The sequence below is a fragment of the Nerophis ophidion genome, linkage group LG19, assembly GCF_033978795.1.
Source record: "Nerophis ophidion isolate RoL-2023_Sa linkage group LG19, RoL_Noph_v1.0, whole genome shotgun sequence".
In the NCBI taxonomy this organism is placed as follows: domain Eukaryota; kingdom Metazoa; phylum Chordata; class Actinopteri; order Syngnathiformes; family Syngnathidae; genus Nerophis; species Nerophis ophidion.
This window is the reverse complement of record NC_084629.1, coordinates 33,163,939-33,187,075: the sequence shown is the minus strand read 5'-3', so window position 1 is coordinate 33,187,075 and position 23,137 is coordinate 33,163,939. Positions and strand designations below refer to the sequence as shown.

General features: G+C 37.3%; 1 protein-coding gene across 3 annotated transcripts in view; it reads right to left on the bottom strand.

Annotated features, from left to right (window-relative positions):
• The window catches only part of ikzf2 (IKAROS family zinc finger 2), a 79,873-nt gene that overhangs the window by 33,751 nt on the left and 22,985 nt on the right, over positions 1-23,137 (bottom strand). For all 3 annotated transcript variants that reach the window (XM_061879862.1, XM_061879860.1, XM_061879861.1), the window contains one exon: positions 6,887-6,976. In XM_061879862.1, coding sequence (XP_061735846.1) covers positions 6,887-6,976 — 90 coding nt within the window. The remainder of the gene's footprint in view (positions 1-6,886; positions 6,977-23,137) is intronic.

The window sequence follows — 23,137 nt, the reverse complement described above, 5'->3', positions numbered from 1 at the left end:
CACAAAGATAAAATAAGTCATAATTTTTGTTCGTTTAATAGTTAAAACAAATTTACATTATTGCAATCAGTTGATAAAACATTGTCCTTTACAATTATAAAAGCTTTTTACAAAAATCTACTACTCTGCTAGCATGTCAGCAGACTGGGGTAGATCCTGCTGAAATCCTATGTATTGAATGAATACAGAATCGTTTTGAATCGGAAAAATATCGTTTTTGAATCGAGAATCGAATCGAATCGAAAAAATCGATATATTATCGAATCGTGACCCCAAGAATTGATATTGAATCGAATCATTGGACACCCAAAGATTCACAGCCCTAATATATATATGTGTATATATATATATATATATATATATATATATATATATACACACAAACAGTGGGGCAAAGAAGTATTTAGTCAGCCACCAATTGTGCAAGTTCTCCCACTTAACATGATGACAGAGGTCTGTAATTTTCATCATAGGTACACTTCAAATGTGAGAGACAGAATGTGAAAAAAAAATCCAGGAATTCACATTGTAGGAATTTTAAATAATTTATTTGTAAATTATTGTGGAAAATAAGTCTTTGGTCAACCATTCAATGCTCTCACTGATGAAATGAGGTTCTGGCTCAAAATCTCATGATACATGGCCCCATTCCATCTTTCCTTAACACGGATCAATCGTCCTGTCAATAGCAGAAAAACAGCCCCAAAGCATGATATTTCCACCCCCATGCTTCACAGTAGGTATGGTGTTCTTGGGATGCAACTCAGTATTCTTCTTTCTCAAAACACAACGAGTTGAGTTTATACCAAAATGCATACATGGATGATACAGCAGAGGATTGGGAGAATGCCATGTGGTCAGGTGAAAACAAAATATAACTTTTTGGTATAAACTCAACTTGCCGTGTTGGGAGGAAGAAGAATACTGAGTTGCATCCCAAGAACACCACAACTACTGTGAAGCATGGGGGTGGAAACATCATGCTTTGGGGCTGTTTTTCTGCTAAGGGGACAGGACGATTGATCCGTGTTAAGGAAAGAATGAATGTATCGTGAGATTTTGAGCCCAAACCTCCTTCCATCAGTGAGAGCTATGAATGTTTGACCAAATACTTATTTTTACACCATAATTTACAAATAAATTATTTAAAATTCATACAATGTGAATTCCTGGATTTTTTTTTTCACATTCTGTCATTTTATTTTTTGGATAGGAATCTATTTTTTTAAAAGCAATCAGAAGTATATTTTCTAACATGTAATCTGCTTCATTGTGATTATTATACTAAATAATACATTGCGAAAATTGGTTTGAATTTAAAAATTGTGTTGAACAGCGAATCGCTTCTGAATTGAATCTTCACCCCAGGTCTCAGAATCGGATTGAATCATTCGGCGCCTAAAGATTCAAACCCGTAGTGTACACTGTTTATCTTGATTCTCCAAAAATGACAGAAGACAAAAGACATACCGTAGTTTCTGGACTATAAGGCGCACCATAAAATATTTTCATTTGCGCCTTATAACCCGGTGCGCTTAATATACGGATTAATTCTGGTCGTATCACCAACCTCAAAGCAATTTTATTTGGTACATGGTGTATTGACAAGTGTAACCAGTTTTGGCAGTCACACATAAGAGATAGGTGTGAACTGCAGGTTGACGCCTGTGTTCATGGTTAGCAAGCAAGCCCAAACCTTTGATATTTAATTGAGAAAATATACAACATTACACACAGCACTCAAAAATATGTGAAAATGTTTTAGTACGACTTTGGTAAGCTACGAATCCGCACTGTTTGATGAATTGTCGGAGCAGTAGTCAGACGTACAACATACGGAACTAATATGGTGTGTGTATAAGGACCCTAAAATGTCACTTATTAGAAGAAATATGGAAATTTGTTGCACTAAATTATGCAAAACCAACTTTTCTTCTCTTCTAGTACCTGCTGATGTGTATTTGGGATCTGCATACGTCCTGAAACTTTCCTGCGTCCGCCACTGTAGTCTGCACTGCAATCAATAAGCTCTTTCTTTTTCTCTATCTTCTTGTTGTGGGGCATTCATCCTCCGCTGTTGCCATTTCTATTACAAAGTAGTGTACAGTTTTAATTTATATCTGTTCGTAGACTTGCTATGGAAGCACTAAAAGCTACAACAAAGATGACGGGGAGAAGACGCTGTCAAAGTGGAGCCAGGTAAGACCGCCCACAAAATATCCTGAAGTGACGGTCAGAAGATGACTTGAAGATGGTCTGTAAAACATAATCTATGCTATATTTTGACCAAGGAACCACCATTACATGTTATGTAGACCATAAGGAATTGTTTTAAATGGAGACATTTTTTGATGTGCCTTGTAATCTGGTGTGCCCTATGGTCCGAAGAATACCGTGAGAATGTTAGAATGTTTGACTGTTAGACAGCGTGCATGATTTGCTGATTAGCTGACTTGAATTCAGGACTGAGTAAAACTGGCCAGTGTAAGCTTTGTTAGGATGGACTGACACAATGTGGAAGAAAAAAAATAGAGAAACAGGCTGGTCTGGTTCCTCCTGGCTGTCTCCAGGGAAAGAGGGAGTGTCGTTTATAGCGCCTTCTTAGCATTGCACATGGGCCCAACGATGAGGGCGAGACATTGCGTGTGTGTGTTTGGAGATTGTAGTTTTGCACATAATGGCTGTTCTCACCCGTGGTCAGTAGTACATCAATTAACAGTCTTGCCATATCCCGCAGGAGAAAGAAGAAACCAGGCAACACAACACATTGACGGCTCGGCGTGGCGCAGTGGGAGAGTGGCCGTGCGCAACCTGAGGGTCCCCGGTTCATTCCCCACCTGGTATCAACCTCAGAAAAGTGCTATACGAGTAAAACCCATTTACCATTGTAAAAAACATAGATACCTTTATTATTCAACTATGCATATGTCAGTAACATTATAAACACATTATTTGAATAACTAGAGATTTCTAAACCCTGATCGATGAATGATCTTTACCTAAGTGACGAAAATAAAAATATTGGTAATTTATATCTAAACATAATTTAAACCTTTAGAATATCAGTATAGCTAATTAAATGATAGAATGCATTAATAAACAATGTACTAATATAATCCAATTTTAAAAACTGTTCAAATAAATGTGTTTGCAAAGTAAATACAATAATCTTGGTTAAAGTTTGTTTAAGTACGACCTTTGTTTTTGGCATAAAAATGTTCAAAAGAAATAAAATATGGGTTCTGGAGACTTTTATGTGCATTCTCTCATGATAGACGTGTACAGCAATGTTTTGTGACAATACGTGAATCTGGTGGTAGGGGCTATTTTTTTTTTTAACTTTCATGGGAGAGAGCACATTTTTAAATATATTATTCCGGACCCCAAAAATATCAAATTTTTCACCCGACCTGAAACTCTTGCAAAAATTGGTGAGTTTTCCCTAAATGTTAAATGCCTCAAAAATGCGATTGAAGTAGGACAAAAAACTTAAACAAAGCAATTTCAGTAGGTCCTTTGCATTTTTTGCTGCTTGGCCCTAATGGAACTTTTTCTGAACAGGTTACAGATTAGAAACGTTCCTTCTGGTTGCATGGAGATGGCCTACAAAAGTCTTGACTATTATTTAAAAAAATAAAAAATAAAATCATATATATATATATATATATTTTTTTATTTTTTTTTTATTTTTTATTTATTTATTTTTTTTTTTATTTATTTATTTTTTTTTTTTTTGGAAATATTTTGATTCCAATAAAAATGTGGCAGTACAAGTGTTTCAGCTGTGTAACAAAAATGTAAAATGAATTCGGCACCCGTAATAACTACCCTGTTGCCTTGCGTTTCATGGCAATCTTCATCTGTTCCATTTTGGCAGGTGACCTTGATTAGAGCATTCTGCTATTCCCACATTTTGACAAGCAGACGCTTGACGTTATATAATGTGGTCTATACATGGCGTAAAGTCTGTAAAACACTTGTTGCCTCCGGTGTGAAATGCCCTGGATGAAGCAGAGGGGGCTTGGTAGATAATGGACATGAAAAACGTACTTGTCCAGATGATCCTGTTTTGGGATTTTACAACAGCAAAAATAACACGTTGAGTTGAACTACATCTTCATATTTCACAACATCCTTCAGCTGTCCCCCCGGGCTGTTGGAGCTTTACTCAGTTGAACGGAGGTCGAACAGAAAAGTTGAGCTAGCATGCTGTCGTGTCAAAATAAATCAGGACTTTAGATATTTCAACAAAGCTTTCATACATTCACGACGCTTGCTGAATACAGTTTCACTTTCGGACAGAACTTTATGAATCGGCCTCACGCTAATGGCCGTATCCTGGCAACAAGGAGCAGACCTTGTATCTTTAGATCTGTCTCCTCCAGTCTGACCAAATGGATGTTTGGAGTGGTCAACTGAGGATTATTTAACAAATGTAACAGCGCTATTTATTACTGCTTCTCAAACTAATCAAACGATTAACATGGTTCCATGTACCATACATTTCAGCCTTTTTTTCCTACGCTTTCAATCCTGCAGCTCATCACTGCGGATATTTCATGTATTTTTCTTCGCTGACGGCCATATATATGTATATATATATATTTTTTTTTTTTTACACAAGCAAAGCAAACAAAAGGTGGGTTTTTTGTGCTATGGCGCCATCTTTTGGACGAGTTGGCTCACTGCAGGTGCTGCACTGCACTTCTGTTTGGACTGAGCTTTCAACCGGAGGTACACGTGCCGTTCTGTCTACTTTTCGTCTATAGCGTTTCGACTCGTATGGATTCTTCATTCATAACTCCAAGCAACGTTTGTGAGTTTCACAATATAACTTAAACAATTCTTATTTACTAAACCGTCCCATGCGTGATGTCTGTAGGAGTGTTTTCATGTATATTTGAACGAGCTATTGTAATATGTAAAAGCTAGCATTGTTAGCATTAGCTAATATGCAATCATATTTACGCATATCTTTGTTAGTATTTTTAATTTACAACGGCATTTTTTTGTATTCTTTCAATTTCGTGAATTCACCAAAATGTCACTGTGGTGTTATTGAGTCTGTTTAGCTGGTTAGCGAGCTAGCTTCCACAGCTAGTGGGTCCATGACGATGATTTCAGTTTTTTTTTATCAACCGTTTTAATGCCATGTTACAGACACAATTAGGGCATGTAAATAAATATTTATAAAATATTTCTGTGTAAATAACTCATTTACAACGTATATCTTCAGCTAGTATATGGAAAAAAATATTTTCCTTCTAAAATGTATTGGCTGCGGTTTATATAACGGTACGCTCTATAGTCCGTAAAATATGGCGTACGTTTTTTTATGTAACAAGTAGAACTTTTGAGAAAAAAAATATTTTCTTCAGGTTTGGAGGTTATTGTTTTGATTTATTTCCAACATGCATACAGTTACAATGTGATAAATCGCCTATTTCCATGTTCTTGTTACAACATGTCCAAAAAGGGGTAGGAAAAAGCAGAGCTTAATTAATCCTACCCCTTTTTCGTTCCAAAGCAATTTCTTTCATGTGTCTGTTCAGTTCCCCTCCCTTAATTTGTAATACAAAAATAAATTGATAAATAAATAATATTGCTCTCATGAATATATAGTTAAATAAAATAAATAAATATAGTTAAATAAATACAAATTCACATTATGAGATGAATATGATTAATTTTCAGTAATGTAAAAGTCACCTTACTGTCTGAACAATTAAGGAGTGTGTAAAAGCGATGAGGTGGCGACTTGTCCAGGGTGTACCCCGCCTTCCGCCCGATTGTAGCTGAGATAGGCGCCAGCGCCCCCCGCGACCCCAAAAAAAAGGGAATAAGCGGTAGAAAATGGATGGAAAAGAAAACCTTCAGGATGTGCTCTTTGAGACAGAGGGATCGATTGCTACTCGAAGCAAAATGAAGTTGTTTTGCATGACGTCGCATAAACCGGACGATGCACTTTTTTTTGTATTCATTATTAAAAAAACACTAAACATTTAGAAATTAAAACTGACAAAGGTAAACAAATTTAAACACTCAAAAATAATATCGCTATTAATTAGCCTGAACAATATTTTTTATAAAACATATTTATTCTGCTAGAACAATAAATTGTGTGGCTATTAATTTATTGCATTTATTTGTTTTATTAAACCTTGGTTATAAGTATTTGTGAGTACTTTTTAGCACATTTAAAATACACTTTTAGTAATGAGAACCATGATCATTGTGGTGACAATAATCATGATATGAAATGTTCATATCTTTACATCCCTCCTCCACACAGTAACTCAGATGTGGTAACACTACCAAGCAGTAGAGAATATGAAGTGATCTTTGGTCCAGAACATATTTTTCTTTAGTATAATTGAAATGTTTCTTGCTACCTTATGTCCAATATTTTCTATTTCAGATTTGTAGTTTATTTTATCCTCTATTATCACACGTAGAAATTTGATTTGTTTTACTCTTTCAATGTCTACTACGTCTCTTTGAATGTGTGTTCCCTTTTACTGTTACCAAATAGTATTATTTTAGTTTTACTGAGATTCAAAGATAGTCTGTTTCAGTCAAACCATCTCTATAATTTATTCATTTTTCTTCTGTTATTTGTATTACATTCTGTGTGTTCGCTCCAGAACAAAAAACAGCTTTGTCGTCTACAAATAATATTAACTTTAAGTCATTTGTAACTTTACAAATGTCGTTCATATAAAGATGGAACAATTTTGGTCCCATTATTGATCCCTCTGGTACGCCTCAATAAATAGTTTTAGCGCTGTGCCACAAGTTTCAAGCACAACTTCTCATTTTGGTACTGTTTTACTTGATAGCATGCATGTATTGCAATGTGTACCACCTGCATTCAGCAAATACTCACCACTGGGCGAATTCCGAACATATGGATCATTTTGGCAGTTCTGTGTAGACATTCTTGACTTCTCCTTACTCGGAGAGCACTGGCCATTACCTACAAGACAAATATAAATATAACAATGTTTATTTCGTGGTTATACAGGGACAACCTAATGGTCTGCTTTGTCTTATAATACCTTTCATAATAATACAGAATATTAAATTCCAGACTATAAGCCGTTACTTTTTCCTACATTTTGAACTCTTCGGCCTATAAAACGGTGTGACTAATTCATGGATTTTTCTTCGCGGCCATAATGCAAATAGTTTTCATAAAACACACGCAAATACAATTAAAACGTGTGGTATTATTTCTGCTATGGCGCCATCTTTTGCACAATTTCACTCACTGAAGGTGTTGCTGGGTGAAAGGTTGCGGTGTTTCTTGCTTTGAACCGGAAGTACAAGTACCGTTGCCTCTTCATAATCATCTTTTTACTCGTACGGATTCTTCATTCATCACTCTGAGGAACGTTTGTAAGGTTTCCAATATTACTAAAACAATTATTACTTACTAAAAATGCGTGATGTCTGTAGGAGTGTTTCTATGCATATTTGTTTAGGATATCGTAACGTAATCAAATTAGCGTCATTAGCATTAGCTAATATCCTAACACGTTTACGAGTGTCTGTGTTAGTAATATTGACTTACAATTGAATTATTTTTGCATTGTTTCAGTTTCACAAGTTCCTCAGTAAATTCACCAAAACGTCACCGTGGAGTTACTGAGTCTGTTTAGCTGATTGGAGAGCTAGCTTGCACAGCTAGTGGGTCCATGACGATGACTTCTGTTTTGTTTGCTCAGCCATTTTACTGCCATGTTTGGAAACAATTAAGGTATAAACATTTAGAAAATATATCTGAGTAAAGAGCTCAATTCACAACATATATATCTGTGGCTTATATAGTCTGGTGCGGTAAGTATAAGAAAACATATTTTTTTTCTTCTAGAATTTACTGGATGCGGCTTATATACCGGTCGGCTCTATAGTTCTGAAAATACGGTAATTCAAATGTAATAGTAAAGGAGTCTCCAACCTACATTTTCACGAGTAGCTCGCCAGAACAATCTAGAAATGTGACGTGTCCGTGTAACAGCTACGATACACCCTTTTACGTGAACAATAAGTTCTAAATTGTACAACAGTATAAGATAATGACTGGGAATCGGTACCCTGAGAGCTGTTAAAAAGGTTGTTTGTTTGTGAATGTCAAATTGCTGAACACCACGATGAAACTGCAACAATGCTGGTATGACCGAGCGATCTATGGAGTTACACCTGACGTTTTTATGATGTAAGTACTTACTAGCCTTACTTATGTCGTTGAGGTAAAAGAACAGTTATGTGAAGTGTACATTATGTTGATTTGTCAAATAATAAATTATTTAAAATTTCCACACCAGTCTGTCTGCGTAATTGAGCTGAGCATCCCTCAAAATGTAGTTTTAATGGATTGTTGTATGTATTTTTTTTTTTTTTAACGAAAGATATTGATTCATCATGTTTGTTACAAATCTAGTATTAATTTTATATACAGACTGGTGTTTTCCTGATACCAATAATTGTGTCATCAATTAAGATGTTGAACATACTAGATAACATGTCCTTCAGTAGTAAGTAAACACAGAGAGACTCCTAATTAGTCTGCTGACATATGCAGTAACAGTGGTTCTCAACCTTTTTTCAGTGAACATGTGAACATGTTTTTAATTCAAGTACCCCCTAATCAGAGCAAAGCATTTTTGGTTAAAACAAGGAGATAAAGAAGTAAAATAAAGTACTATGTCTTCAGTTTCTGAATTATTGAATTGTATAACAGTGCAAAATATTGCTCATTTGTAGTAGTCTTTCTTGAACTATTTGGGAAAAAAAAGATATAAAAATAACTAAAAACTTGTTGAAAAAAAACACGTTATTCAATTATAAATAAAGTTTTGTATACATAGAAGTAATTATCAACTCAAATTTCCCTCTTTGGGGATAGTAATATGGATCCATCTGGATTCATGAACTTAATTCTAAACATTTTTTCACAAAAAAAGAAATCTTTAACATCAATATTTATGGAACATGTCCACAACAAAATCTAGCTGTCAACACTGAATATTGCATTGTTGAATTTCTTTTCACAGTTTATGAACTTACATTCATATTTTGTTGAAGTATTATTCAATAAATATATTTATAAATAATTTTTGGATTGTTACTATTTTTAGAATATTTTAAAAAAATCTCACGTTCCCCTTGGCATACTTTCAAGTACCCCCAGAGGTACACGTACCCCCATTTGAGAACCACTGCAGTAACATACTGTGTCATTTCTCATTCTATTATTTTGTCAACATTATTCATTTATTTGTTCATTAACTGTTAATTTATGCGTTCTGTTTTAACATGTTCAATCTACACTTCCGTTCAAATGTAATAATCCCTTATTCTTCTCTTGTTCGATATCGGATGCCCCCTCCCCTTCCTGGCTGACCTGTACAGCTCCAGCTGTCTCAGGAAAGCCCAGAGCATCATGAAAGACCCATTCCACCCCGGGCACTGCCACCTATAACTGCTACCCTCAGGCAGACGCTATAGGTTGCTAAAAGCGGGCACAAATAGACTAAATTACAGTTTTTACCCGAGCCATAGTAGCATTAAATAGGCCTGAGTGAGCACAATGTGTCCGTCATGTCCTCATGTATCCTGTCTTTTTATTTTTTCGGACTATAATGTGTAATGTGCAATAATGTCATCTCTATATATATATATATATATATATGCGTATGTATGGATATATGCATGTGTGTGGATATATATACCATGAATTGATTTACGTGGACCCTGACTAAAACAAGTTGAATTCGGGTGTGACCATTTAGTGGTCAATTGTACGGAATATGTACTGTACTGTGCAATCTACTAATGAAAGTTTCAATCAATCAATCAAGATACATATATATACATACATATCTTGTTTTTTACCTTTTTTTTTTTTTTTTACTATTTATATTGCTAAATTATCGTGTATGCACCTTAGGGGATCTGCTCTGATTTCGTTGTTCTTTGAATCTGTTCACTGTATTAATGAGAAACAAAACTATATTCTATTCTATTTACATAAGTGTTGGTGATACTACAAATTTGGGTATCAATCCAATACTAAGTAGTTACAGTATCATGGTCATAATTAAAGTTCTCCTGTGTCCAGGGATGTATTTCATGACTTTATAAACAATAAAAACAAGATTTAGTGTTAATAAAAAACATAGATAATTGTAGTATCAACTATATACGGCTCTTTTATTTGGTATCACTACGGTGGATGTTTGTACAGATCCACCCACTTGTTTACATTTAAGAGCGCTAACTTGCTGTTAGCGGTTAGCTAATGTATCCTCCTACAGTGTGTAGTGAAGCATGTTTAGCTAGTCCTCGTCCTGCATGGATGATACTTTTAAGAAACATACTTTATTTTTTGCTAGGGAGGCCAGGATTAGTGATTTAGAAGTATTAATGCAGATTTTAAATACACAACAGCAGGTGACAACAGGTAAGAAAAGTTGAATTTTTTTGATTGATTGATTAAAACTTTTTTTAGTAGATTGCACAGTACAGTTCATATTCCGCACCAAATGGTAACACCCAAATAAGTTTTTCAACTTGTTTAAGTTGGGGTCCGCGTTAATCAATTCATGGGTTTGCAGTTTTTTTTTTGCCTGTCAACTGTACAACAATATGGAAGGACCGATTTATATTTTCTTATAAAAGTTACTGTAACTTCCTTAACAGTGATGTTAGGAGCATGAGTTAGGTATTAAATTAAAAGTAGTTTCATGCTTTATCTGGTTAGATAGAAAAAGCTAAAACATTCATATTACAATAAGAAACAGAACACATTATTTCATGAAGGATTTGAGAATTTAACAAATGTAAATAGGTGTGTTTGTGTCAAATATGTCACACTGAAAATCACTTTACAGTATTCGTATTTTCAGTTCATAATAAATACTGTATATTTTTAGTAAACATGTCTTTCTCGTGCATCTCACACAGATATAATAGAACATTTTTTTTCAAGTTCTGATTAAAAAAAACAACTAAACATAATAGCAAAAAATCTCTCAAATTCTGCCAAAACAAGCTTATTGAATTTGTTAAGTAATGAAAATAATTGTTACCAAAATAAGTAGCTCTAAAAGTTTGAGACCACTATGTCCTTTATTTATGCATTTTACAATATTAGATATATGTTTTTTTTATTAAATCTATAATATACACCGTAAAATGCAACCCTATTCTTCACATCTGAATAGTGAAAGGAACCATGAAAGAATATAGTCGAGCAAGGCGATCTCTGAGAAAGTAGGCATTGATTCTTGCAGACCTTGCCGACATCTGAGGTGAGAACTCTGAATTCAAAAATAACCTTGCCGTTTAAGGCGGTGAAGGTGCATTGAATTCCTACAACAAAGTTTCAGACAATTCTCCCCATCCTCTATAACAGGATGGCAGTTCTGAATTGCCCTGGTAACTAAATGACCTGGTCTTATGCAACTATGGGATCCGAATGTCCAGCAAGCGCTGATCGGGTTACAACCTCTCAGCAGCTCGGGCTATGGATAGCCCGCGTCCACTCAGAGAAGAGGAAACAAATGCCTTATCCCCTTACAGCCCACTCCGTCAGGGTCACTTAAACAAAACAGTGGCTGAAGGCGGACACCCCGCCTGAAACGGCTGTCCGATCTCTGAGGAATCAGAGTGTGAGTCATCGTTACCGCAATGAAGGCTTTTCCAACAGATTACCCGTCATGAAGGTTGGGTGTAGAGAAAGACAAACGTACTTTCAGTCAATCAACATTCTCCATCTCCACTTGTTGGAACATCTTAGTTGAACAAAGTCATCATGGAGGAAAGGAGCTCACAGGGGGATTCTGTCCATGATCCATCCTTAGTTCTGAACTCGGGTTGCAATGCTTGGAGGAACTCTCAGGTGACCAGAGTGAGCTGACCCCCTCGATAATAATGCTGTCCCTGAGACAGGACTGGCCCAGATTTGCCCTGACCAGTGGTGGACACTCGGAGATCTGAGACAATGTCCATTGTTGGCTTTGAACATAAGAAACGCCACGGATACTTAATTATCCGTTGGTTCATTAATTTACTTTATTAGTCGTGGAGGGAAAATTCATATTTTCAGCGCAATGCCATTCAAGAGCAGAAATACATTACAGGGAGACAGAACAGGAATGCTGATGGGGTCAACCAACTTACGGCACCGCTTAGAAAGGTGGGAAAAAGGTAAACACTGGGGGTGGATAACAAAAACAAAGGTTCAGTGTCAGACTGGGCTCCTGGGGACAGGGTCCAGACTGAGGTCAAAAAAACACCCTCAATAGCCATAAGCCCACAGTAACATGTTATATAGAATCCACAAGACTTGCAACTGAGTGGAGGGAGTGGGGGCTACGGTGGCATGTTGCTGCTATCTAAAGCGCTGCTCAGCTGTCCATCACCCCTAACTCGACTTGTTTTAGGATGTTGCCCATCATTCACGATCCTTGTTAGAGACACAAATAAATGAAGGTCAGCTAACAATGGAGCTAATTTATATTTCAGATTGGTTTTATTTTAACATGTGTACAATTTCAAAATGAATAGGTAGAAGCAACACTTATTTGTTTTTTCCACATGATAGCTATTTCTACTCTATAAACACAACTGATCAACAAATTATTTTTTTCCATGACATATCACACATTCCAATATGTCTTTTACCACGTTGTGTTACAAGTCCTTCATTGCGTAAACAAGTACTCCTCCTCCATTCTTATTGGTTCTGTTCTTGTAATTTAGGTCATATCCTTCCAAATGAAAACCCATGTTTGTTTTTTTTTGCATCTATCCATGTTTCAGAGCTAGCGATTACTTTTGTTGAATGGTTCCAGAAAATACTTCAAGTTCGTGTATTTTGCATACAGACTTTCAGTTGGAATTGATTCTTGACAGTTTGTTGTCGGACTGAATGTTGGTGTTATATCGTTCCTTTGTGTAATAAAGGCAATTATTCCTGATTTGGGAGAAAAAATTTATGTCTGGATTCATTTCATTTTTTAATTCAATATTTTTTATTAATGTCATTGCCTATAAAACCCTCTAAAAAAACAAAAAAAAAACGCCATTTACACATCATGACCTGAATATTAACAAGTATTAGCAATCTTTTTATTGTACGTGCTAACATATAAAACCAAAACAACACATTGATCGCAGAGTGCTAATTAGCTTATGCTGCTATATTGACATATTGAGCTGCTGCATCGACTCTGGGATGGTGAAAGTTAATTCTAGGTTATAAGAAGATATAAACGTCCCATCAGGCTTTATTCTAGTGAGAGAGCAGACATGGTACACTAAGTGATTTTTTTATGATGTTTGTTGTCTCTAATGAAGTCTACCATGATTAGTAGTGTTGTTGTTGTTGAAGGGAAAGTGAACGTTGGGATGTCTGTGAAATTAATGCGCTGTCGTATGCTTAAAATGAGCAAAAATATGTAAATATTACGAGTTATCACGAATGTTATTAAATTACATATTACTTAAAGTGTATATATATAAAACCCTGATTGATTTTTTTTCAGAGTGCTTTATAGGCGGACTAGAGCTAACCCTATATTTTTATACGTTCCATTTAATTTTTAATTTAAAAAAAAAGAGACACTTTTTAAATAATCAAAACAACAAAAAAATACATAACAATACCATAATAATGCAAATCTAATTCTGAAACTAAACCCGACCCAGCACAAGGGCGGAAGTACAAAACTTGACTATAGAACAGAGCAATAAACAGAGCAATTGAGAGGACACAAAAATATGACACAAAACAAGCCAAAAGCAGTCAAACCAAAATTAATATTATCAACAACAGTATCAATATTAATAAAAAGAATCCAATATAGCAGTGATTAGGAATCCCTCATTTACATTATCATCACAGCCACTTATTGTCAGAATGTGGGCTGTGATGGTTGTTTTCCCGGAAGGCAAAGGAAAGTTGGAGTGGGCAAGGCGTGAACGTAAAGACATATTTATTTTAACACAAACAAAAGGAATAAACAAAAGGCGTGCACGAGGGCGGAAGTAGAAAACTTGGCTATAAAAACAAAAACTAGCACAAAAGCAGAACTATGGACAAAAAACAAAACTCGATAACTGTGACATCAACAAAAAACAAAAAAAACTTACGTGGCATGGGCAGGAGGGAAACTATGGACAGTATGAGTAACAGGCATGGCATGGCATGAAGTGAGTAGAGGTAAAGTTGCCAGGCTGACTTCCTGGCAACATTCGCTTTAAATAATAGACAGGATTAGTGAAAGGTGTGCGAGTGCAAAACGTGAGACAGGTGCATGACATGAAGACAGTTGAAAACTACTGTGTAGTAATGTAAACAAAACAAACAAGGAAGTGCAAAAACAGGAAACAATGGCGTCTTAAGCAAAACAGAACATAACTGAACAAAACATGATCACAACACATGACAGAGCCCCCCCCCGTTAAGGACAGATCCCAGATGTCCAAAAAAAACAACGATCATGTCACGGCGCGGATGCGAGCCCAGGTTTCTCCCGCAGCAGGTTCCCACACTCCTTCTGGCAGCATGCTAGTATATGCCCCTGCACGCGCCGAGCGCACCACGCCCACGCATCGCCGCAGCTGCAGGCTGCCTGTCATCAGAGCACCTGGCAGCAATCAAAGGGACAGCATAAGATCCAGTCACTCCTTGGATCCTGCGCCGGAACGTCGTCAACTCTCGTGATAAGCATTCATGTCTCTGGTTCTCCTCTTGTTGTCCTTGCCTCTTTTGTCTTTTGCCTTTTTTGTCTCGTTAACCTTTGTCCCTTGTCCTCCTTGCAGTGCCCGCCTTGTCCCGTGTGCTGGACATCAACCTCCACCCGGAAATTGGACTGCCTCCCTCGATCCTCGATTACTTGCCTGGACTCGGACAATGTTCCTTGCCGCTTGCCCTTGACCTCCTGCCTGTCCCCGGATCTCCCTTGTGCCTACCGCCTTGGTCAGATGAAGATTTCATCCATCATGCACGTACAACATCCTCTTTAATTATTTACACTTATCCTGCAACCAACAGTTAGAGTAGCATACACATCCCGCACAATCATCAAAGGTTAGAATAAACCAGGTAACCTAAAGTCCTTCGTGGTGCTGTCTCCTTCCAACCCTCATGTACATAACAGATATAGAGTCATGGAAGGGCGGGAGGGGGACTTGGCGGTGGGTCGCCGGACCAAATGTCCCCGAATCCACTGGGGCAAAGTCTGGTGGCGGCGACGCGTAGAGTACCGCTGTACCTGACGAGGTTGGCGACCCGGGAAGGGCCACATCCGTGGCCGACGAGGAGGTTGGTGCACTTGGCGTGGTGGACGGCCAGGTAACAGCCACATCTGTGGCCGACAAGGAGGTCGGCGCACTTGGCGTGGCGGACGACCATGTAGCGTCCACTACTGTGGCCGACGAGGAGGCAGACGCGTCGTCATCGTGGCAGGCGGCGAAGCTTGGCATGGTGCGTCAGGTGGCCGGTCTTGGCGTGGCGGGTCTTGGCGTGGGGCTGCTACTGGCGGTGCTTAGCGGCGTGGAGCTGCTATCCTTCCCTTTCAACTGTCCAAAAAGTATTTCTTTTTCTACCTGGGGTGAAAAAGTGGGTGAAAAAAAAGAAACATTTTTGTGATGTGGGCGAAGCTTGAGTCCTGGAGGGCGGGGCATGAAATTCAGATGGCTGTGTTTTGGTTGTGTTTTATCATGGTTATGGGGTTAGAGTCTTTCGCTGGAGGCGGGTGATCAAAAGACAAAGCATTGAAAAAAAAATCCAGGTCTGTGGTCTCGTCCGCGGACGGTGGGGTGACGTTGTCCTGGTGAAGCCGGGCAGTCTGCAGCCTCTTTATGCCCGGAGAGGGAGGAGCCCACGGGAGCGACAAGCTCTGCCCGCTTGCGGAAGCCTTCCCTGATGTCCTTCGTTGGGGGCCGTGCATCCGGGACTGCAGTGACGCGGCCCTGATCAGCACCAATTTGCCGTCCGTACCCCACATGAGATCCCTGCGCTCCATGGGGGAATAGCGCCGAGTTTCCTCCACCATGGCGCGCAGCACCTTCCAACTTGCTTCGTCCAATTTGTCCGACTCATCCATCTTGTCCAATCTTGTGGGAAAACGTTTTAGCTGCTGGCGACTTTCTGTCAGAACGTGGGCTGTGATGGTTGTTTTCCCGGAAGACAAAGGAAAGTTGGAGCGGGCAAGGCGTGAAGGTAAAGATATCTTTATTTTAACACTAAAAAAAGGAATAAACAAAAGGCGCGCATAAAAGCAGAAGTACAAAACTTGGCTATAAAAACAAAAACTTGCACAAAAGCAGAACTATGGAACAAAAACAAAACTCGATAACTGTGACATAAAAAAAAAACCCAAAAAACGTACGTGGCATGGGCAGGAGGGAAACTGTGGACAGTATAAGTAACAGGCATGGCATGGCATGAAGTGAGTAGAGGTAAAGTTGCCAGGCTGACTTCCTGGCAACTTTCGCTTCAAATAATAGACATGATTAGTAAAAGGTGTGCGAGTGCAAAACGTGAGACAGGTGCGTGGCATGAGGACAGGTGAAAACTAATGTGTAGTCATGGAAACAAAACAAACAAAGAAGTGAAAAAACAGGAAACAATGGAGTCTTAAGCAAAACAGAACATAACTAAACAAAACATGATTACAAGACATGACACTTATAAAAAAAATAAAAATAAAACCCTTTATAAAAATGAACTTACACTTGCATCACATGTCATATGCTTGACAACACATTGTGTCCAATATTTTCCAGAAAGATAAAATAAGTCATATTTTTGGTTTATTTAATAGTTAAAACAAATTTAAATAATGCATCCCATATTCCAATATATGACTCATATTATCTCAACTAAATGCTGTTTTTTCTACTGATATCAGTTCCATAGCGTGTGTATACCAGTCAGTATGAGTGGGACTATCAACATCTATCCATTTTGTAATATTACCCTTTTTGTTATGATGCATATTAAAATAAATGCATTTTTACTCTCTGATGACATGTTACTAAATGGATGCAGATCACCAAGAATACAAGTTTGGAGTGTCATCGGAATATTTATATTAAGGAATGTGATTGCTTCATTTGTTGTTTTCAACCATAACTCTTTTATTCTCTGACATTCCCACAATGAATGAACAAGAGTTCCCCCAGCTGCCAGACACTTCATACACCAATTTTAAACAGCTGGGAAGCTGTAAAATACAATCTAACATATTCAAGATCTTAAATTGACTCAGCTTATCTTTAATGCTTCTAAAGGGCTTTTGGCATTTTTCCAAATATCATTCCATGATATGTCTCTTTCATCTAAAATGTTTAAGTCGATCATCCATTTCATAACACATACATAATTTGCATTTCTCGTATGATTTTAATTTATTATTCCATATAATATTTTAATTAATTTCTTAATTTTATCTTGATTAAAAAGTGCATCTTCCAGTTCATGGGTCTTTAAAGACATTCTTTCAGAGGATATTTATTTACAGCGTGTTTTAAAGAGATACTATTTAAAAAATGATTTCTGGGTACATTATCCATCCATTTACTACCGCGTATTCCCTTTGGGGTCGCGGGGGGCGCTGGTGCCTATCTCAGCTACAAACAGGCGGAAGGCGGGAGTACACCCTGAACAAGTCGCCACCTCATCGCAGGGAAGGTACATTATTGATCAACTAAATCAATGAACGGTTTAAATGAGTTTTTTAATATAATGAGGTTTAGTAATACCTTTATCTTGCCATGTTGTCCATTTGACCACATTTGTATTAATTATCATATTAGGATTGTACCAAAGCGGTTGATTCACAGATGTAATTGGGTTTATTCCAAGTATTTTCTAACACAGTTTTAGAATGTTAAAGGAGGCTTCTACTGGGCTCTGCCTCAATTCATTAGGAATATTTTTTTATATAATACAAAAGTCCAATATCCAAATTCATTAACAGGTGTTTTTATATGTTGATCCAGTCCTTATCTGCTGAAGAATGGAATAAGTGGTTTGCTTGTTCACAACCGAAGGAGATATAATAATGCAAGAAGTTTGGTAATTGTAGTCCTGCTTTATCTTGTGTACTAGACAATCTTAAGTATGAGCATCTGGCCTTCTTTCCACACCATATAAAGTGTGATATCATTGCATGTATTTTTTTGAACCAACTTTTATTAACAATACAGGCATCATTTTCCATATATAATTACCGGCTGACAGTATATTAATTTTTACTATGTTCACCCAACCCCAACCTGATATTTGGAGATGTGACCAACATTGCAATTGGGATTCTATCTTATTCTTTAAAAGTTTTCGATTTTTTGCAGTGTTTATTAAGTGGTAATATTTAATATTTGTCCCAATTTACTTTATACCCTGATAAACAGCCATATTCAGTGATGACATTATTGATATAGTGAAGAGAGGAGTTAACATGTGACAGGTAGAGAATTATGTCATCACAATAAATCAATAGCCTGTTATACTGAGAGCCAATTTTTATACCATGAATATTATTTTCACTCCTTATTTTTGCAGCTAAGGGTTCAATAACTACATTAAATAATCATCCAGATGCAGAACATCCCTGTTTTACTCCTTTTTTTTAATGAAAAAGGTTCTGAAATATGATTATTGGTTTTGACTGATGCCATGGGCCTTGTATACAGCATCTTAATCCATTGTATAAAATGATCTCCAAATCCAAATTCACGTAATGTGCACAACATAAATGACCAATTTATGCGGTCGAATGCCTTCTCTGCATCAACAGTACATACCACTGTGGAATAAGGAAGACTTCTCGCATAATAATAATAATAATAACTTAGATTTATATCACGCTTTTCTAGACACTCAAAGCGCTCACAGAGAAGTGGGACTCAACATTCCTTCACACCTGTTGGTGGTAAGCTACATCAGTAGCCACAGCTGCCCTGGGGTAGACTGACGGAAGCGTGGCTGCCAGTTTGCGCCTACGGCCCCTCCGACCACCCCCTATCATTCATTGATCAATCATTCACCAGTGTGAGCGGCACCGGGAGCAAAGGGTGAAGTGTCCTGCCAAAGGACACAACGGCAGCAATTTTTTGGATGTCAATAGGTGGGAAGCGAACCTGCAACCCTCAGGTTTCTGCCCGGCCGTTTTACCCACTAGCCATGCCGCCCCAAATAGATAATAGATAACATTAAACAATTTCCTTGTAGTGTCTGAAGATTGTCGAACTTCCATGAAGCCAGTTTTGTCAGTATGAATTAATTTTCCAATTACATTTGATAATCGTGTGGCTAAGATTTATGCCAGAATTTTACTGTCCATATTGGATAAGGCTAAAGGACAATATTTACTGAAAATCTATGGGTCTTTATCCTTTTTATGTATCAATGAGATATAAGATAAATTAAAGGTTGAATTGTTTATTAAATGAAGATTGATACATTTGTAATAATAGAGGAGATAAATCTTCACTGAAAATTTGATACAATTCTGAGTTGTAGCCATCCGGTCCAGAAGATATACTTTTTGCAAATTAATTTATAGCTTTTTGAATTTCCAATAATTGTATAGGTTCCTCTAGCGATTTTTGTCATGCTCTGAAAAGGATGGGCGTTGTATTGCGTTTAAGTATGACTGCATTGCTTCTATGTTTAAATCTTTCTCAGGCTAATAAAGATTTGTATAAAATGTTCTAAATGTTTCATTGATTTGCTAGGGATCAACAGAAATACTACTAGATATATGATTTCTGGTCACCTGGTTCTTTCATTTTAACGCAAGGAGCTTTCCAGCTTGTTCGTTGTATTCCATCCATCCAACCATTTCTACCACTTTAATTTTGCCCTATTAATTTTATATTTAACTTTCTGCTTTATTATATTATCTTATTCCATTATTTGTTTGCAAAGTTTGATCCATGACTTCCTGATTATATTAATTGGACAATGTGTCCTGCAATTGTTTGATTCCATTCAATAATTCATTTTCTTCAGCACGTTTTTTTTTATTATTAGAGCTTGCAATCCTATTAAGTTGTTCTCTTACACAGTCCATAAGTGTTTCCCATTTTGTAGAGATGTCAAAGACATAATCCTGACTATTTTTAATAAAATATGAAATAAATTATTTATTTATAATTTATTTTTCTCAATTTCTAATAAAGAAATATTAATTTTCCATTGTTTGAATTGGAAAGCACCTGGAGGAAAGCTTACGTCGATTTGAATTGGACTATGATAAAAATAATTATTGGGTGGATTTTAGCCTGCACGTCGTCTACAATTTTATTTTTAAATGTTTTTATTTTTATTAAGGATCCCCATTAGCTGGTTGCCACAACAACCCACTAGTCTTTCTGTGGTCCACAAACTCATTACAATTAAAGTAAAAGCATTTAATTATAACTACACAATACAGAAACAAATACAAAATTGCCTTAGGAACAAAGAACATATTGATTCTTGAAAATGACTGATGTCTGTTTGAATAAAAAGTTAAATTATTCTCATATGGATTTAAGGTTCTTCAAATCTCTAATAGGTTAAGAGTTTGCATTAATTTCAGAAGAGAAAAAAAAGATTTCTTGGATTTAACTATCTTACCAGTTTTATCAATATTTGGATTTATTGTTAAATTTAGATCTCCATTGATAATAAAATCTGCCAATTTGAGTTCCATGTCACCAAAGAAAGAAGGTTTATCATCATTGGGTACATATAAGTATACCAGTGTGGTATTGTTATTATTTATATGGCAATTAATAATCATATATTTACCCTCTAGATCTAAAAATATACTATTTATAATATCATCTTTTTGTTAAACATTATAGCAACATCAGATCTTTTGGGGGACAGTCCAACACCAACTATCCACCAACCCATCCTTTTTTCAAATATATTAAATGTTCAGTTTTCAAATGGGTTTCTTGTAGAAAAGCAATATCAGTAGAACAATTGTTTAGATGCTACAGAATTTTTCTTTGTTTCACTTGTTCATTTGCTTATTTTACATTCCAAGATATAATGTTCAAACGTTTTCTAGTCATTGCAATATCTTGTGTTTGTGTTAACTGGTATTATTCCTTGTGTGACAAAAATGATCAAAAATTACATTTAGAAAGTGTGTCTTCTCAATGCATATTTTAACTGGGTCATTTTTTCTTATCAATCCCTCTACCTCCCCCCTCCTATTGCCCTTTACTGCGAAACGGAATAATTTGAATAGCAAAATAAACATCCTTAAAGAAAAGAAAATCAATTACAGAAAAAAAGATAAGGGGAACCAAATCATAAGAGAAAGAGAAAGCTAAAAAGTAAAAAAAAAAATAAGACAGTAGAAGGGAGGAAAACAGAGAAAAAAAACAACCCAAAAAAATAAAGAAAATATCACCAATCAATCAAGTAGTGGTATAAAATAAAGGAAAAACTGAACCAGGCCAGCAATACATCAACCCCAAAAAAACATTTGGACAGAAATAAAGAAAAAATCAAGACTTTTAACTTTATGCCAGACTAAAAGATGTGTTTCTCCCTTGAAGAACTTCATCGAGGTTTCTGGCGGTGTTAAACATTTCCATGATTAACTGTGCATGCATGACGTCATCCCATTATTTTGGTGCGGTTGCAATAGGTTCTTTTCAGTCCGTTTGTGTTATATTAACACCGCCCCTCAACCGGTGCGTAATGCTGGCATTTCTGAAAAGAGTTCCTTCTATGTAGAGTTTTCCACAATTAGATGGATTCATTTGGTGTTCTTTTTAGCCTCATTCCTTATTGGACACACCAGCTGTCTTCCCTTGAGTATCTCGACTGGGAACTGGATACTGATGGAGAAGGTTGTTCCCTTGAGTTCTTTTCCATGTTCTATTACCAAGGATTTACTCTTTGGGTCAACAAACTGTGCAACAGTTGGACGACATATCTTCTCACCCCCAGAATGTCGCTTTTCCCAATTTGATGAACTCGTCCAAAGCCGGTGATACTCGCTCTTGTGCCGTCCATCTTAAGATGGGATATTAGGAAAGTTTGGACCAACTCCTCTGTTTTGTGGTAAGTTTCCAACTTTTCCTCGCAAACTCCTTGAATTATGACATTGTTCCGCATACTCCTACATTGTAGATCCAAAATAGCTTGTGTGATTTTTATATTTGGATTTTCGATGTCAGAAGTTTGCTGTCTGAGCCTGTTCACTTCTGCTCTTAGTGTAGCGTTTTCCTGCTTAAGCAAGTCCACAAGTGCCATTTGAAAGTTCATAGATTGTTTAAGGTCCTCCACATCCTTGGATAGTTTCTTCAATAAGTCGAGGTTTTGTAATTTCTCGTTGATTTTTGCACTGGAGCTTCTGATATCTTTTAAGTCCTTCGTAATACCATGGTCCGCATTACTGGCAGTAAGTCGGACACGTTTCCAGTCAGGGTTGGAATCCGCCAAGGCTGTCCTTTGTCACCGATTCTGTTCATAACTTTTATGGACAGAATTTCTAGGCGCAGTCAAGGCGTTGAGGGGTTCCGGTTTGGTGGCCGCGGGATTAGGTCTCTGCTTTTTGCAGATGATGTGGTCCTGATGGCTTCATCTGGCCGAGATCTTCAGCTCTCACTGAGTGTGAAGCGACCGGAATGAGAATCAGCACCTCCAAGTCCGAGTCCATGGTTCTCGCCCGGAAAAGGGTGGAGTGCCATCTCTGGGTTGGGGAGGAGACCCTGCCTCAAGTGGAGGAGTTCAAGTACCTAGGAGTCTTGTTCACGTGTGGGGGAAGAGTGGATCGTGAGATCGACAGGCGGATCGGTGCGGCGTCTTCAGTAATGCGGACGTTTTATCGATCCGTTGTGCGGAAGAAGGAGCTGAGCCGGAAAGCAAAGCTCTCAATTTACCGGTCCATCTAAGTTCCCATCCTCACCTATGGTCATGAGCTTTGGGTCATGACCGAAAGGATAAGATCACGGGTACAAGCGGCCGAATTGAGTTCCCTCATCCGGGTGGCGGGGCTCTCCCTTAGAGATAGTGTGAGAAGCTCTGCCATCCGGGAGGAACTCAAAGTAAAGTCGCTGCTCCTCCACATCGAGAAGAGCCAGAAAAGGTGGCTCAGGCATCTGGTCA